This window comes from Bombus flavifrons, chromosome 8 (genome assembly GCF_040668555.2).
Source record: "Bombus flavifrons isolate JBK064 chromosome 8, iyBomFlav1_principal, whole genome shotgun sequence".
Taxonomy (NCBI): Eukaryota; Metazoa; Arthropoda; class Insecta; order Hymenoptera; family Apidae; genus Bombus; species Bombus flavifrons.
The window spans coordinates 10,851,232-10,870,403 of record NC_138449.1 but is presented as its reverse complement, the minus strand read 5'-3'; the positions used below and the strand labels follow the sequence as shown (position 1 = coordinate 10,870,403).

Genomic DNA, 19,172 nt, shown 5'->3' with positions numbered 1-19,172 from the left:
CCTGGCTCGATGACCGACGAGATTCGTTCGTTTCGACTGGTGGAACGACGTACGAAGATGTACACGCGTTAATTACCGACAACCGAGCTCGTGCTGTTGTTTCCCAAACGAGAATGAAAATAGGTATAAAAATATCGAATCGAACGATTTCGGATGAAACTATTTTCCGCTCTCCAGTTACTTTATCATCGACGAACAACGGTTTACTTTTGCCCTTATCATCTAGCACGGGCTTACACGCTCTATGGTTACTATGGTGTTCTTAGGAACTACCTTGACCTAGCTCCAAGAGACTTGCGAACAACTTGTAGGTCCACGATGCACCAGCAAGTTCGATTAAGTAAACCGATTAAGGGGTTGCAAGGCGACGCGACGTGCTTGGACACCTAATGTAACTAGACTTGTTGAGTAACACGATGAATACTTTCCTAATTACGTTGCATCAAAGGATTCTATTTAACTTGCGCATACTACCAGCCACGACTTACAGTAGCTTGAATATCTTCCGAACAAACAAACGCATGTTCGTATCTCGTTTGAAACGTACGATACTCGAAATGCAATTTCGTCGCTGGCCAAGGAACGATCGTTTCAGCGAACAAGGCCGGAGAAAGATTGTTTCGTAGCGCGTACTGAATCCTCGCGTTTTCGCGGGAAAAGGAAAAATGTAGGGCATACGGCGCGTTCGCGGTCGGATTTTACTTTATATATCCGAAATCGATAGGGGCGCACTTTTGACGAGCACACTCGAACGTGCTCGCAGGTGCGCGGAGGCGGGCGCATGCCCGGACCTAGATGCGCGCACCGCTGTGAGTTATAATTACGGTGACCCGTTTGTTTAACTCCACCGATAACGAGCAACGATTTTGCGCCCACCTCTTTCTCCCCCTGTATTTCTCTTTTTCTTCTCTTGTCACTCTTCAGCGAACGAGAGGCGGAGGGAACGAACCGCGGAGAAAAATACACGAAATCGCTTTCACCCTGTCGATATCGAGCGCTAAATCTCAAAGCGTGCTGCCGCTTTTGATCGCGTAATTAGCGCGAACGCGGATCTGTCCCGTTCTGAAAGTTAATCGAGTAATAGTCGACTGCCTTCGCGAGTTTCGAGAGGGAGAGAAGGTTTCGCGAAAACGCCTGTTTCCTCAGACCTGCGAAACAGATTGAAGCTTTCCTCGCGAACAACTGGCTTGTAGCGTCGCTGTAAGCGCCGAATGCGAAACGCTCGTTTCCGATGTTACGCCTAATCGAGTAGAAGAACGTTTCGGTGCCCCGACTCAAGTCGACGTCACGGAGTATGGATTATTGAACGATGACGTTGACACAGGGTCACTCAAGATGATCGATATTCTTTCAAGATTTAGCAAGCATGCAAAGCCATAACGTTGCGCGAACAAGAAACGAGAAGTTTCGAAGATGCAGCATCGATCCGACGAAAAGCAGTTATCCGATGAACCAAAGAATATCCGATAAAGTTCCATCAAGATAATGGAGCAAACCGACGAAACTTTCTTTCCCATTTCGAAGGCAATCTCTGCGGATAAGTCCGCCTTTATATCAAATTTCCAACGCCCTCGATCGACCGCTTAACTTTCACCCTGACGTGACGCATTTCGATGGATCGAATCGATCGATCACCGACTGACTATGCAACGAGTGTATTTCGATTCTTTGCAAATTCCACCGTCAGGATGCTATCTTTTCCCTCTACTTTTTTTTTTCTCCGCGGAAGAAAAGGAAGGGAACAGAGGAGAAATTTATCGGTCCGATTTTTCGAATGGAGCCTCCACTGCTCGCAAGATCCTCGCTCGAACGTCGAAACGAGTTTCCGGTCCCGGCAGGCCGCTCCACCGAAATTGAATATATGAATGCGAAATTGCAGCGGCGCTCAGGTCCGTCGAGGATTCGACTTTCGAACCGGCAGAAAATAGCGACTCGTTAAGCGCCGCGTACCGCCCGGTCCACGGAGAAACACGGCCGAATAAGCGGCCGAACGAATTTTAATTAGAACGCGACGAATGGCGGGAAATGCGCGTTTGTTCCTCGCCAAGGTGAAAGCCGGCTTGATTACATCTACACGAATTTCCAATCCTACCTACATCGTTCGAGAACACGATGATTTTCATCGGCCCGATGAATAGATACGGCCACTCTAAGACTGCTCTATCCTACCTTAACGAGACCAATACACGAGTGATACACGAATCGATAATTTCGGTTGCTTATTTTCACACCCATATTATTTCTCTCGAAAGGCTGCAACGTGTATATTCCTACGTCTAACTACGAGAATCCATTCCTGTTACTTGTCACGAATATCGACTAATTGTGTTTGATCCTGGCCTCACAGAATTGGACACTGTCGAAGCGGTCGCCACTTCCAAGAAAACTCTACATTTGGTGTTTTTAGTTTTCTCAAGCACTGAAGCCATCGACAGTGTATAGACAACAGACTGGGACGAAGGTAGACCATAGACAGTAGACAGGCGACGATGGCTTTCAGTTATAGGGTAACACTGCTAGCGTGCGGATCGGGACCAGCTCAAATTATATTCCTACTTGTACTTACACTTCTGTGTTAAAATATATTTTCTACTTTACAATTTATCCACGCGTTCCTCTGTTCATACATCTAATAACCTCGACAGACACGAAAAAGAAGCTTCGTGACATCCTGTTTGTACGTAAAGCGTTTAAATGATCTCATTGACAGCTCCGGTATTGCGGAGAGTATGAAAACTAACGTAACGAAACCGTGGAAATATCATTGGACCGGTAAGATGGATACCACGACGAACAATTACCTGGTTTCGATGTCGCGCTTTTCAGGATCGATTTTTCGGCCGAGAAATCCATCATCCGCGTTTCTTCCAAACGGATCGCTGAACAGCGGAACACGATCGCCTCGCGTTGCTCGTCGGAGCGTAGGAGTGGCCGTTTCGTTCGAATCAATCACCCGACGGAACATCGATACGCGGGTAATCGCTGGATTAAAGGATAACCAAGGATAATTACTCGCCGTTCGATCCGGATGCAATCAATTCTCGATGCGTTATAGTTCGCGCTTACCACCCACCCTCCGGCTTTCTGTCCCCGCGATCACTCACATCCGTCTTCCTTGCTGTTGATTTTTTCTCGCGCTTCCAACGGACCTGACCTGACTCGAACCAAACGAAAAACAACGCGAAATCCAGCGCTTAGGCAGTGGCCGCCTTAAAAATTTTTATTTCAAACGCACGGTAGCAAATGTGTAGTTTAAAGTTTCAAATAAAACGAACCATACTTCGTGGTATTTAATAACGTCACTCGGAGAAATTTAAACGTTGATAAAGCTGTTTTAGCTTTTCATTAAACACCCGAAAGATTGGTTTAGCCGGTACACGAATACGTTTCTGAAAAAATTGCAGGTTGTGCATTTTTCACGAGTCCGCGAGAATTTACAGCGGCTAAAACGGCGCGTATTTGCCGGTGGAATTATGCTGACCATAGTTTTCTTCTTGTTAACGTGGCGCAACTCGTCCATCCATCAAGTTGCACGAGTTACGAGACGGTCTCCGGGAAAATATGTATCCGTTTCGCAGCGGCTGAAGCCGTCTTTTCAACTCGCCGTCGACGCGCTTCCCCTCTTACGTCGGCAATTTCAACGTCGAGACGAGCCCTGGACGGGCGCACAGGCAAAATTATCCGGCGAATTTCGCGGTACAAACTCGTTCGGAACGTAGTAACGAGACCTCGTAAATTTTTCTCTTGCTCGGCGGCGTGAAAGTTGGCCGCGAAATCGATCGGACGCGGAATATCGCCGCAGCATCTCCGCTCTCTACCAGACTTATCACCGTGAAACTTTAATTTAATTTCGCCTCCGAGTCCCCTCATTTCCCTCCCGTTTCCCTCCTATCTACTCATATTATTTCCCGAGTCGCCGGATTTCGAACTTTAATCCCGACGAGCCGACGTAACTTTTCGGCCGGAATCCACGTATCTCGTCGTAGGGTCGACTCGAGATGGGAGCGAAATAAATCGCCGATAAGCCTCGCGTCTGCGGAAGTTCAATTGCCACCCGGCGGAAGCTTTCCTTTCCTCTGAGATACGCTTGTTTCCCGCGTTTTAATTAGAACGTGCTTTCATACGTACTTCGAGTCTGATTAAAGTGGATTTTTAGGAATCCAGCATTTCTGCTTCGAAGATACTCCGACATATTGAAATGTTATATTCGTTTAGATTTGTTTTAGAAAATCGTCGTTCGAGATACATAGAGCGACACGAAAGTAACACAGTCCGTCGCCGCGTATCGTCGAATTTTCCTGCCACTTCCAAATCATTCTCTTTTTTTCAGGATTAAATTATTAGAGTGGCACGAAAAGTCTATTTCATTTACAAACATGTGTTTTACAACGACGCATCTTTGTACAAACATGAAACCTAATCTGTCAAATGCTGTGGTCTTTATCTTAATAGAACAAAATCGATCAAACGTAATTCAATAAAACAATATAAAACGAAAAATGTATTTCCTCGTAGAACGAAGGAAACTTTTGGAACAACCTAATACTTTTAAACCACGTTATGGTATCAATGTGTTTGCACTTTAATCTTCTCTCCCTGTAAATGTACAATAGTAAAAGAAAAAGGTAGATACTCACGATTACGATCGTCCGTCTGGTTCCTCTTATGCTGCGTCTTATGATTGTGTCCTACGGGAACAGGTATCTGCTTCATGTCCACTAGATCACGATGTTCCGTGTCGATCAACGGATTCTCGAGCTGCGACTCGATCACCTCGAAGCTGGTCGAGTTGTCCGGATGCGAGATGACCTTCACTGTAAACGAGCAAACGTAACGGAGCATGGAGGAAAGCGTCCGCGCGTCTGATCTTTGATTCTAACCGCGTTTCCATCGGGTACGACTACCGCCGCGGAAATCTTATTCATCGCACGAAATCGAGCGACCTAGCTCCAAGCGGACTCTCTTCGATCCGTGAATATCGGCACGTGAAACTCGGAGAAAATGCTTCTCAAACGTTTTCAGGAATTTTCTGCGCGGCGCGAGATTAAAGGAGACCGACTTCTCTAGTTCGACAGCCTTTCGATTTCGTCGCTACGACGGCCAAAGTAACTAGAGGAATAATAAAAAGTCGGTTACAATCTTCGCGAGATCGTGGCGTTAGTCTGTGCACAGAAGCGTATTTTAACGCGGAAATGACAAAGTAGGTAGGTTTTGCTCGAAGAAGCTTGCTGCGATTGATCGCCTCGTCCGGAAATTCGAAATGGTCGTAACTGTTTTTAAGATCAGCAAGCTGGCGATGGGAAAGCAAATTCGACGCAGCGGTAGGTCCGTTCAGCTGAAAATGCTTGGAGAATAATCGGACCGACACGTTTACGGGCCGATTCGATCTCGATAATCGCTACGCACCAGAAGCTCTTCGAATTATCGCGAATAACTGTGCCGTTGATAAAAATAACAAGTCGCTCAAGGGGACCGAGAGTAATTCGAGCGATTCACAGCTCGTCGATGAGGAAATGCATATTCGATGAGAAAAGCGAATGGAATGAGAGTTTGGAACGCGGAGAGGCGACTTGGTACTTTTCGCGTCCGATAGCGAGAATGACGGCGCTCGATTAGTCGAAGAGCCGCGATCGATGGTGTCTGGCGCACCTTGACACCGGTGTACGAACCTTGGTCGACGAACCCTTCGAAGGCCTCGCGGAGATCGAAGAGCCGGTCGACTGGTAGCGCGCCGATCCTGAACTCGTCATCGAGGTCGTCGTCGGCGCGATCGAAGATTGCCCGGTGCTCGTAGGTGGGTCTCGGTGCGAATTTCTTCGGCTGCACAAGGTCAGGCCTCTCGATACGTTTTGTCTCGTCCACGGTAGGCGTTGGACGAGCCGGTGACGGATAACTCGACCACGACGACGACGACGATGACAACGACGACGACGACGACGAAGACGAAGACGACGTCGCGGCGGACGGTGGTGCGGGTGGTGCAGGGTGGTGCTGGTGGTGCTGGTGGTGCTGGTGATGGTGATGATGGTGCAGGTGCGCGTCATGCTCGCTTTGGGAGTGCCTTGGCTGCAGGTGCACTGTGCTGGAGGCACGATCATGCTTGGACAACGTGGAAGAAGAAGAAGAAGAAGAAAAAGAGGAAGAAGAAGAAGAAGAAGAAGATGAAGAAAAAGAAGAAGAGGAAGAAGAAGAAGAAGACGAAGAAGAGCCGCGATCATAGAAGCTCTCAGGTCCCTCCATTTCACGATCATCCGTATCTTTCTGCCTATACAGAGGCCGATGCTCGTCGTCGGTACCAGCACGAGCCTCCTGCCGGTTCTCGTGATCGGCACGAGGATCGTACGTCTCGACCACGAGGACACCGGGCCTGCCAGGCAATTCCGGTGCTTCCTGATGACGGCCGTGCTGATGACGATGGCCGTGCTGACGCCTCTGTCCCGGCTCCTGGACGTCGTACGTGCTCTCGTGGTCGTAGTACGAGGTGCGCGCGGCCCCGGGGAACAGAAAATAGGGGTACATACTGGTCGGCGGTAACCAGATCTCCTGGTAGCTCTCCTGCTGCGGGTCGAACGGATACAGGGCCGAGTCCGTGCCCGACAGGTCTACGGAGGTGGAAGAGGGCAGGAACTCTGTAACACAGAAGCAGAGACGCGGACGAGAACGGGGTGAGTGGGGTGCGTGATCGCATCGGTACACGTGCACGGACGGGTTTCGCGTGCTACGTGCTACTCTTGTGGTCGTGGTGACACGGTGATATCGTGGTGGGGTGATTGTGACGGTAGTGATGGTCAGAGTAGTGGATGAAACAGTTTTCGAAACGGGTCTGAAACCGGCGTTTCGGGGTTTGACTACCTGTGGTCCAAGAAACTAACTGCTTGCACAGGGTGTTGCAAAAGCGTTGTAGCAAAACAATTTTATTGACCAAAAGATCGTAAGAAGCTGTACTCTAAACGTTTTCAAAACACCCTATTCTATCGTTAGCTTCTTCATCGATCCTTACGTTGTCCGAAATTCACGCTTATTGAAACGAGACAAGCAATTGTCCACTACGATGCACGATAAATCGGTAACCCGCAAATTACTCCAGCGATAGGTTTCCTGTCGAGAGCCATTACCGTTCCCGAGTCGATTTTACGTAAAGCCGTTGAACCTCGTGACGCGCGGAAAGAAGAATCACGCTCTCTCTTAGCCGTTCGTCATTGGTGGAAGTTGGCAAGGAACGGCAAAAGAAACCTCGAGGTCGACCGTCGATTCCGATTACGACTTGGTTCGTTTAACCCTCTACTTCTGGCTTCTTCTTGATCTTTATCTCGAATCTTTGCCACGCCGCGCCGTGCTGGCCCACGCGGGGCGAAAGGAAAATATTGGCACCGCCTGAAGAGTCTGTCTCTTGGCGCAGTTCGTAGCTTGCAGCTGCTTGCAACTGCTTGGAACTGTTCATCCGTATGCGGTGCTGCGAGCTGGTAAGTTTAAAGGGCAGCACCGGTTCTTTTTGTCGGATGAAAGGTCTCCTTTACCCTTCGGGGTCGCAGTAGTAGGATTAAAAGGGGGTTGGTTAGGTCGAAAGGCCAAGTGCTATAGTTGGAACATGACTTTTCGCGATAAATATTATCGACGTTTCTGCTGTTCGTAAATATTACGAAGGAAAAAGACGAAATGGTATCGGCGATTTTTTATCTTTGGATTATTCACTGGAGTAATTTGTAGGTTATTCTGAATATTTTAGTTGCTTCTTGTTTTTTTCTTTTTTTTTTTTTTTTTTAAATCGACGGTAAACCTAGAGGAAATTCGATCGGTTCGTTTGAGAGTATTTAGATCGAAAAGAGAGGAGTTAGAGAGGATCGAGTAGCGAGCGACGTAACAGAGAGTAGAGAGTCATGGTGGGCGATTAATCGACGGGCATGCGAATTTCAGACAGAAGTAGAAAAATACGAGCATGCAGGTTGAAAACGTGCACGATGTGTAAAAAAAGTTGCTCGTGCAAAAGTACAGCATGCGGTGCATAATCTCCTTTGCGTTCGCGCCCGAAGGCTTTCGGATTCTTATCCGCTTTCATCGAATCGCTTTTTTTACGTTCGCGAAACAGAACGCGAATCTTTTTCAGCTATCTATCGATTCGTAATTAGAAACCTATTTCATCGAACGGAGAAAAGGACAACTTGGAGAAACTGGAATGTTACGTAAGAAAAGATATCGATCGAATTAGCTGCGCTCGATTTGCTTGATTCGTATCGATAACTCGACGTCTGGAAGGAGACGCGGCGAAAAATCGACGATAAAACTAACAATGCGGCGTAATAAAAAAGAAACGGAAAGAAAGAAAGCAAAAAGATATGGTAATTTTTCTCGGCGTCGTTGGCCTCGCGTGTTTCTCCCGGTACAAACCCGATTCGAGAATTCCCACTGAGAGAACAGCATTCGTTCTGACCCAGTTCGATTAGACGATCGAGGACGCGAACCTGAAGAGAAGCGAAACGCGTCGAGATTGCGGAGGTTCGCGTATAACCGAGGAAATCGTGCGGATTGATCTCGAAATGCGGATCCTTCGGGCGGAATGCGTACTTAGGGGGTGTGCTGGTGCTCTCGTGCACACGTTCCTTCTCGTTCGAGGATCTCGAGGCTGGATCCAGGCCTTTTTATTCTCTCCCATCCGTAGCTTCGCAGATACTCGGCTGGCGATTTTTCGAGACCGCAAGACGAGACGCGACGCGTCCAGGATCATCGTTCCCGTTCCTCTTGCTGTTCGGCTGGACGATCGATTCGGTCTTTTCATAAACGCGATTAAGATTCTTTACGTCGATTAGAATAATCTAGGAAGAAAAATGGCGTCCAAGTGAAATCACGAAATGAGATGGTCTAACGATTGAAGCGATTCCTCGACGACACGTGTCTCTTGATACCGTTTGAACTGCGTTCGATCGGAAATCCAAACTTGTTGCATCACCGACCGTAGGAGAAGTTTCGATCGCGTTTACAAGAATGTTCGTCATAGTAACTCGCGAACTGCAGACGATTTATTCGATTTGCCGAGATGCTCGATCGTATAAATAAAACCTGGAAAATAAAGCGGAACAGCACGCTAACCTTCCGTTTGCTCTCCTTTCCTTTTTAAGAAAGGAAGTGGTACCGAGATGCTCGCGGAAGCTTCGATTTCTGTTTATCAATAGCTCGACGCGAATTCTCGGAACGCGAATCCAGGTAAATTCGTGGAAATCGCGTCCGTGATTTCTCGTAAAGAGTAGCACCGGTTTATTCGACGGCAGGCTGCGTGGCGACTCGCAGCTCGACTCCTCGAGGCTGAAACGTAGAAAATTGATTGCGCACCGATCACGGTCGTTCATCTAATTGTCAGCAACGGAAAATCAGTTCTCGCTCGGCCAAACGCACACTTATAAAGGAAAGAAAACAAACGCTTGCAGGTCGCACATGCGCCTCGTGTGACTGGTGTACTTACGTAATAACGCACTAAAATGTAATCCTTTGCTTATTCGCGATGTTTCAAGAATCGCGAATTGTTACGCTGTCCATCGTGGACGAACGAGAGTTTTGCAGTTTTACAAGTTACGAGAGTTCCTTTTCATCGGAAACTTTGGCAAATTACCCGAATTCGAATAGCGAATTACCATGGAATCCTGAATAGAAAGATGAACCGAGAATTGAACCGAAAGGGCCGACGCCGCGTCTTATCGCAACGACGATCTTCGATCTGTCGACGTTGATCGTAATCGAGGATAAAAGGAGACATATTTTCACGGACGAAACGATGAAAGGAGAGGCTAAAAATAACCAGTCGAGTGTCATTAGACTCGAAGGTATGGAAGAAGAGATGTTGCTGGAAGGGAACGGGATTTCAGCGAAATTAAGGTCGAGCCTGCCACGCGATGAAATCCTTATCTACATCTCGATACCGGTGGCCTTTGGTTAATTAAGGAGAAAGGAGCTTATCCGAAGGAGGCTATAACGTCGTCCCACGAGCCTTAAACACCGTGGTATCGCTGAGAGTAATTGCTCCGTCGAGCCTTTCCTCGTACCTTTTCCTTCGACGTCGACGCAACGGGGAAAAATAACGAGGCCGGAAGGCATCTTTGAGACTATCTCTGGTTTTCGGGGTTTGTTTACGACGAAACTTCTCACCGTAGTCGCATTTTAGTTGCTTCCTTGTGGTTATTTCGGCCACCGAAAATGAACTTACGACCTGGTTGCAAGTGGGCCACGGAAGCTGCACTTGTGCGGACGTCGATAATTCGTAGCTAATTGGGTATAATATAATTTTGTATTTTTATTCGATTGGCAGTACGTTGGCATTCGTTAGAGCGGAAAAATTCATCGCGTTTCAATCCAAGATCGACAGCGTTGATTTCGTTATCCGCAGCGTACACACACATCGATCGAAGAAAAGGTAACAGACTAGAACAGAGTACTTCGGTAACAAGATACAGACAAACAGGTAAACAAGGGAGACGGGCAGTCGAACCTCGCAACGAAACGGACGGTAAAGTAAAAGTGAATTTGTAGAGTGTCATGTACATAAAAGGAAAAAGAAAAAGGAACAATACACACGTTTACTTCACAACACCAACAATCGTCTTCCACAAGGGTGCGCTAAAGTAATAGTTACGATTAACCAACGTTACCACGTATACTCGTTCATTCAAGATTACCAAAATATAATTGACACGGGTTCAGTCGACACAACGAAACAGAGAATAATAATCGATAGAAGCAAGTAATAAATCTCGTGTGTACGCATTGTTACAGATGCCTGCGTATAATGTATCACGTTCACACGTACACATAGAGATATACATACGAACGTAGAGAAAAATTAGTTGCGTTTAAAAACAGGCTCGATTTCATACTCACCAACGCACGGATTGTGATTCACCATCGAGAAGATCCTGTCGCAGCGTCTTTTTATGTGGTTGTTCGGACAGATGCAACCGAACATCGGGGACAGCCGCAGCTGGGTCCAGGAATCGTGACAGGCAGTGCTGAAACATAGAAAAATAGACGTACAATACTATCGTATTAACCGCAAAGCCACTGTTACGAAGAAAATCTTAGAGGTTCCTAGTAATCCCTTGACGGGAGGTGGGATCTCGGAGAAAATCGTGGAAATACGCTACAGTGGCCGAACTTTACAGGGCAAAAGTAAAGAAAGGGCAGAGCAAGGGTAAAGTCTGCTAACTGTTCTCAAGTAAACGCGTTCGAGTTCGAAAGTCAATTGCCGAGAGCTCGCGTAAAGTTTCCCTCGTACGTTCCCCTCTGATGGCCAAAAAAAAAAAAAAGAGGAGGAGGTCGGACTTGTTTTAGCGCTCGATCGCTTTTCAAACAGGTCACACGAGCTGGTCTGTGTAACCGCGATCGTCTGACGCCACTTCTGGCCTCGGCCAACTGTGATTTGTAACTGCAACGCGCGACAACTCGACCGAGCCGAAGCAACGAAACTTCCCAGCCGATGGTCGACCGGCGATCGAACGAATTTGCGAATTTTGCTACGCGTCAGGTACCAAGTATTTCAAAATACCGTACGAAACAATAATACTTTGGGTAAAGTTGGAAAGCTGCGTGACTGGATCGAACGTCACGTTAATACCGTTTACGCGAACTGCATAACAAATTAATCAAGCATTAGTTGGTAAGCGAGGCAGTTTTATAATTATGGAAACGGTCGGTAGTTTTGGGCAAAATGGGTGAAAATGTCCGGCTGAAAGTTTAATCGCCGGATAATTCCCTTTCGCTCGCTAACAACAATTGCCAATAACGAAATGTTTACCGATGGAAATCAAATCGAATATCATTAATTGCACCCTTAAAACCCGTATCGAAAGGCCAGCGTCAATGGGACATTGCGTTCGCTCTTTTGGCCAGCGAATTTAATTAAAACATCGTTATCGTTTGCCATTTTAAAAACCGGCTAATAAAACTTTAAAAACCGATAATCTCCACGGCAAATGTCTTTCTCGTAACGCGGTTAACTTGCTTAATTGAAACTCGAAAACTCTCGGAGATCCGGCCACGGAACAAAATAGAAACTAAGAGTTATCATCACACGTTGGTTTATTCAAAGTGGCAGCGAAGCGCGTAGTAATAGATTAATCGATTCGCATGAAAATTAGAGAAGCGGAATTCGTGTACGTTTCTGTTCGCTAAGCTCGACGAAATTCCGCTGCAAATACGATTAGATCACTGCTATGCTTAGAAGCAATTATACATAGATAGATACAATTATTGCCGGTATCGTGTCAATGCCACGCAATTATAACGCACGACTTACAGTAAAAGTAGACGAGCAGACGAATTCGTATGGACTCCGTTACTAGCTTCCGTTTCTGCTAATAATCTCAATTTTCAATCACGGCAACAATCACGGAATTTAAGATAAGAATAGAATAAAATAAAAAAATGTATAAATCACCAGCACCTTCAAGTACCTTCAAGCTGTTTTCCAAATTTAATATCGACATACGCGAAGACAGCGGGAGAAATGAAACGAGATCAAACGCGATAGTTTAATGGAAGTGTTATATCGAGAACTTAAACTAAATATAATACGTATGACGTTAAATAATCGGATTTCGAGATAAACTACATTCGCGGTTTTGCGAAGTGACGAATTACAATGGAATCTTGTCAAGATGATACTCGAGCTGGACAGATTTATGCCATGTACAACGTGGTCGGAATTATATGAAACGCAACGATATAATTTATATAAAGATTCATCTTCGAATACAAGACAGAAAGGTAACTCGAGTGTTTTATCGATTTATGTCAATCTTCTTATTTCGATATTACGCGATGTTACAGAACTATCTGGTTGAAAGGAATGAGGATAAAATTAAAAATGTTTAACAAATACCTGGTTTCAAAGTATTCGTCATTTGTCTCACAGGGTATCTAATGGTCCAGCTGCTTGGCAAGAAAGAGGAAAGGTCGAAGGAGACTGAAGAGCGAAGAATTCGAGAAGAGCGAAGCTGCTCTCTAGAATTATTTGGGTTAATGGCACACACGGTACCATGGCTCTTGGGCTCTAGACGAATTAGAGAGGAAACGAAGCAAAAGGAAATACGAAACCGAAGGTGAAATAAAAGTGGCACGGCGGGTAACTTGGAGGATGGGCTCTCGTGCTGAAGAAAGGAACAATTCGAACATGATGAACCAAGCTTTTTCTACGACCCTGTTCTTTCCACTTCGCAAAAACGAAATATATTTATTTTATCGTAGTATCGTGAAACTTCTTGCTCCATCATTTCGCCATTTCTAAAGCATTCGACTATTTCACTGACAACGCATCCCAAAGTCAAAGTTACAGGGAAACCTTTAAACCTGAAACTCAGCCTCATCGAGACGCAAACTTGTTTCGAGCTTCGTATGGATTCCTAGCGACTATACAACAAGCGTTCTACATCGGTATACCATCGAACAAACTTCCCGAACATTCTCTTCATTTATCCAAAGGTTTCTCAAAATTTCCTGTAAAATCTCCATCCGCTTCGTTTAGCGGGAAATTCGTCACCAATGGTTTAAGCGATGCTCCCCAGCCGGTGGACAATGAAATTATGGTTTCGCCTGTCGACGACGACGATTTTCGTCGGCGGTGTGCCTCTGACAGATATCCAGAATGCAGTCTGTTCGAGAAACAAGAGTCGTCGTGCGGTCTGGTCGAGCATCGGACGCAGTCTCAGGCCGTCTCCGGTGGGTTCCAGTATACCAGCTTTAAGCTTCGTATCCGGCGAATTTATAGCGAGCACTGACTCGGCCGACCGTTGGGTTATACGTTTGTTGCATGGACTCTGCCCGGGTTTCTCCGAAAAATTCGATCCGTCTGCCTCGACTTTTGCAAGCTACGGGGGTGTAAAAGAAGTACGTGTCGTGACTTTGCTGGTTTATCTTTCGTTTCTCGTTGCTGTAGTTTTCCAACGTCATGAACCCAAGAATTCTTCCTCCAACTCTTTGCCATTTCCAACCTTTTCGAATTGATTCTGGCAGATAAATCTCGCGCCAGTTACACTTTCAAGAGATACGAAGGAACATAGGTAACTCGGCTAACTCATCATCTTCACTCGGCGACTTGCCGCCAGAAATCGATGTAACCTATTCTCAAGCCTAGCTAAAGAACGCATGAATAATTCAAGGAAGCGCGAGAAGACGGAACGTTCCGGACTTAATCAATGCCAGATAAGAAGGTGGGTCTGTTTAATTTACACCGGTGTCGAGGGCTTCAGATGGTTATTAGCGGTGTCAAAGGGTGTTTCCGCGGAGAAAGTGACGAGTTTCTTCTCGCGTATGTTAATCAACGTTAGAGAAAGTTATCCCCGATGCGGTGAATTTAATCTCGGCCGGCGTGGCTGGTCGCGCGCACGCCAAAGACACGCGAGACTGGGCTAACGTTCAGCTTGCATCCACGTTTGTCCTGGATTTCCTTCGGCGAGAAACGAACTTGAGAAACGCGCTTTTTACCAATTTGCCAGCATAATCCAGTAGAGCGTGATTTACAAAGAAGCGAGCGTCTTTCTCCTCCGACTTTGAGACAGCCACAGCGATTCTTTGGTTTGATTTTAAATATTTACGTGGCAATATCTCGAGATTTCCTTCCAGTGAAACGGAAAAAGGGAATAATACGGAATTTAAAATTTAGAAAGCGTAGGTGTTAAAAAATTGAAGATATTCAGTTTCCATGTATAGATTTCGCCCGAATTTTCGCAGGCAAAAAAGGAGGAGCTTTTATTATCTCGAAATACGTTTCCCTGCGTGTTCTGTTCAACCAATTCATTTTTCCCCATTTTTTCGAATGTCTCGCGTTCGATTCGATTGCACGGCGTGCTCCGCAGCCGAGTTACAAAGCTCAAAGTTATCCAGCGTTGTTCGAGAGGCAAAGGCAGCAGCAGTAGCAGCAACAGCAGCAACGGACCGATCGTGAAAAGAAAAGGTTATGGGGAGCTCGTGGACGGACATTGGCGGAGATTGAAAATCACACGCCGGCAATGAAATATACGCTCCGCTCTGTCGATTTTCAACTTTACTGTCGGATTTCACCTATCCACCTCCTCCGTTTTTCGCCATAAGTTTTATTTTTACGCTGACCTCGACCGGATGATGGTCGCGTGGAGAAATCCGTTCTTAAATTCGAATGCTCCTGGTCGCTTGTCAATCCGATGGAAAATTAAAATTGTGGAACGAGCTTGATAAATTCGTAACTATATTCAATAATCCACGATGAAACGTAAGCGTAAATTCTACATCTGTTAGAAATTATGCAGCTACTCCTATTATCCGACAAAGCTGAGTTTTGGTATGACGCGGACTAAAAAATTAACCGGTCTTAATGAAACCACGCGTGGAAACCGCGAGAAAACAGTAGGAAGAATGCAAAATTCATCTTGTCAAGAAGATAAAGAAAAAAAAACAGAGAGAGAGAGAGAGAGAAACCACGGGTATAATCCGTAAATCTCGTTTTTATCGCGCGGGTGGTGCCATGGACAAGGAGAGGGACGTTGGAAAGCGCGAAAGAACAAAGAGAAAAGCGAGGCCATGGGTCGTGGCAGAGCGGGATGTACGGCGTGGAGGAAATCGCACGGGAGCATGAATGCTGGACGACTGCACGACTGCGAAGGAAGAAAACTGGCTAGAAAGAGAGAGTGTAAAACAACGAGAGCAGCGTACTTCCCCGTACATACGGTTGGGCGATAATTTACTGGCGTGTAGGTACGTCTGAAGGATCCGGTACGTGCCGGTCGAGTGGTCTTACACAGTCGGGGTGCTAAGTACGCCTACGCGTGTGCTGACGCACCCTCGCGTCACCCCTTGCATACCACAGCGTGCACGTGCCTCATTCACCGCTGAGAAAACGCGACAACTTTTTAACGATCGATCGATCAATCCTTCGGGAATTTTCCGCTACGTCTTCTCCGACCAACAATTTCATTATTTTTCTGATTATAAGATGCAGAAGAGAGTTTTGAAACGCTTTCTTTCCAGAGTTTCTATCTTTGAATCGCAAGCATCTTTGAAGAACTACAGAAATACTGCATCGTTATTAGGAAGATCTCATTTCTCGCAAGCCGGTGCGCCTTTGTACTCGTACAGTTCTTTTCCGTCATTCGTAATGTAAGTATAAAACTTTCCGTGAGTTTCTTTTTCGTACGCCTATTACTGGAATTCGAAGCAACTTGGAAAGGGCGAAGGAGGATGACTGTCACTCTGTGACACTGGCTTTTTCACCCTCGCGGTCGTATCCTAACTCTATCTGAAGAAAGAGGCGCGTGAACATGGACAAAAGTTATGCATAGTTGGCGTCGGGACGCTTCTGAATAATGTATGCGCCTATAGCGTGGCCGAGGAATGATTAACGACGCTGATCCGCTTATAACTTCCGAAAAGTTCCCGTCGCTTTTTCGGCGCTTTTTCCACGGCCACCTTCGTTCCTGTGTCCGAGTTACTTGCTCGCGACGTCAGACGACGACGCTTTATTTATCAGCCTTTTATAAATTATACCTCGAATCTACCGAGCATGGTTATTCGCGAGTACGTTTCCTCAGAGTATCAACGATTTCCCTGACATTTACATATCGTGCGTGAGTCGCGGACAGTGAAAGTTGACTGTCTGGAAGCGTAACGCGTTAATTTTCTCGAGGAAGGTCCAAGTAAGTGAAAGGAGAGCTAGGAAGAACGCTTAACCACCGCTCGGCTAAATACTGAGCGTGGTAATTTTATCAGAGATTAGTAGACCGGTTACTGGTTTCAACTTAGCGTGCCTCATCCGGCACACGCAGGCGCGCGGAATAAGAATTACGCGCGATCCACGACGTTGAGACGTTACTTTCTAGAATAAATCAATTAGCGCGTTATTAAAGTTGATTAACGCCGCGGTTAACCGTCGCGTCAGCCGCCTCTTAAATCTTTGCATTGCAGCGGACGCCTTCACGTGCAGCGTATTCGTCGCTACTTCTTTAAGGTAACAAGAGATCCGTGGCAGGGAGCGAACGCATTCGGAGATCGATCGTACGTAAATTTTACCGAAGGACGTTCATACGTTGTACCGCGAAATTTGATTTATTCCCATTGGTTGGAGTGCCTGTGCTATCTAGCGTGTACCCAGGCCACAATTTGTCATCGTACCGACACGCGGAAAGGGAATACGGCCTCCTTCCTATTTCATGCGTATACGCATGCGGCCTATGCAAGATTCATAGGCGCACCGTGAGTGCACTCCCGTCATCTCGTAGACGCGTCGCTGCGGGACGACGACATCGCGATATCGTATAATCTACGCAAACTCCACGTCATCGATGCTGACAGCGCCGATAAATAACTAACGCGGTAACCAACTTACGAGCTTGAACACAGTTTCGATCGAAGAATCGCTCGTCCCTAGAAGCTACCTCGCTGATAGATTACACGTAGGGATAAACGCGCCATCCTTCTGTATGCTCTGCTGTATGTTAACTCGTTGTCAAATCGATTCTAATAATAAAAGGATATATTTCATGCATAGAATAAGCGACGACGGAGTTCGACGGTTCGACGCAATATATCGAAGGTAGAAGCCAGAGGAAACGGAATTTTCGCGGAAACCGGCTGGATATCCGGCTGCGGATAAGTGCGCACCGAAATCGACCGGCTTGCATAAGGTGTCTGAGATGCATGTGTGCATTCGAGGGCGTCTATAAATATATGATGCGCGGCTCGTTCAGCCCGCGGGGTGCTAAAGTGGGAATGGGCGAGTCGCCTTATGAATTTTAATGATGCGTATCGTCACGTGATAGGGAGAAGGGCTGCTCCTAGCCTGCCAACCTTGCGGACGCTTCCGCGTAACCGGCTTGGTCGAACGGTTCTTGAGGAACTTTCCAGGAATTATTCTGTTCTTGGAACTACGACCGATGGATGTACTGCGAGGATACAAAACTCGAACAGCGAATAAGCGGCTTGCCGTTGGATTTTATTATAAAAAATGGAAAAACGTCGCTATCGATGAAGATAAAATTACACGTTTCCGAACAAAACACGATAATTGCAGGTGTCATTTGTTTTACCGGCGATAAAGAACGGTGAACGACAGCGAAACGCGTTATTTTTCATAAATATCATAATTTTTCCTCTGACAATCTGAAAATTATGCGCGGCAAATTGTTCGATTCGTTACAGCGGGGGCATCGTTCGCGCATACAAAAAGCGTGGCCGCGCGGAATTATTGAAATTCTCACGCAGGCACACTTTGCCTCGCGATCGTTCTTTCCTCGCCGTTAATACGGCTTTAACGAGTGGCAGCTGCTTTGAAATTCAACGATTTTCTCGCGAATTAGATGCGAGACGAGCATCGCGTCCTGCCGATTTCACGTCGTTAATATGCGAATTAATTGAGAGATTTCATTTCCTCCTAAACTGTAATAGCGTTACCACGATTACAACGATCAACGATTTCCAACGAAATTATATTTCCGTTTGGTGAGGCGTGAAGGCGGAAACGTGCCTGCTAGAACAAGTTATTTTATACGCGATCTTTATCGACGCTATTAAGAAAAATTTCGTATCGTCAAATTTCGTGGAACTAGTACGCATGCCAAGAAACATGAAATTAGGCAACTGTGTACTGTACGATTAACTATCATCGTTTCGCATCCCGATTCGGAGAGCACCGTTTGCGTTATTTTCTAGACGAAAATCCGCGAGCAAGACAGCAAAAAGCGTTATCGAAGTGGCGGTTCAACTAGAGAAGAATGTTCGAGCGTAAGCTACGAGAAATTGAATTCATCTTCAACTTGCAACTTCACTCTCAGCTCTAACAACAGGTTTTCCTGGAGTCTCAAGAGCAAAAGGGAGTAGGAAGAAAGGAAAGGGCCGCAAAGGGGAGGAAACGAAGGGACGAGAGTCGTGGTTTAGCTTCTGGAATATCTTGCGAGTCTCTCGAGCAAGAACATCGTCGGAAAAGATACCGCTGTATGAAATCTTTTCTCGCTAGCATGCTGAATAATTACTCGACATCGCGTCCAAGGAAAACATATTTACATTTCTAGCCGATGTCGTCGACTGTGCTTTGCCCGTTTTCTTACCCTGGCCAGATGCTACCACTCCATTTCTTTCTCGTTTTCTTCTCCTTCACGTCGTTACGATCCTCCGTCTAAATTCCGCAAGAATTTCCAACCGATGTTTCACCTCTTCTAAGGCTCCTT

The 19,172-nt window shown here is 46.3% G+C and overlaps 1 protein-coding gene across 1 annotated transcript in view; it reads right to left on the bottom strand.

Moving 5' to 3' along the window:
• The window catches only part of Gfrl (Glial cell line-derived neurotrophic family receptor-like), a 220,476-nt gene that overhangs the window by 39,514 nt on the left and 161,790 nt on the right, over window positions 1–19,172 (bottom strand). The window contains exons 5-7 of the mRNA XM_069118701.1: window positions 10,864–10,991; window positions 5,670–6,629; window positions 4,638–4,814 (exon numbers count right to left, since the gene is read on the bottom strand). Coding sequence (XP_068974802.1) covers window positions 4,638–4,814; window positions 5,670–6,629; window positions 10,864–10,991 — 1,265 coding nt within the window. The remainder of the gene's footprint in view (window positions 1–4,637; window positions 4,815–5,669; window positions 6,630–10,863; window positions 10,992–19,172) is intronic.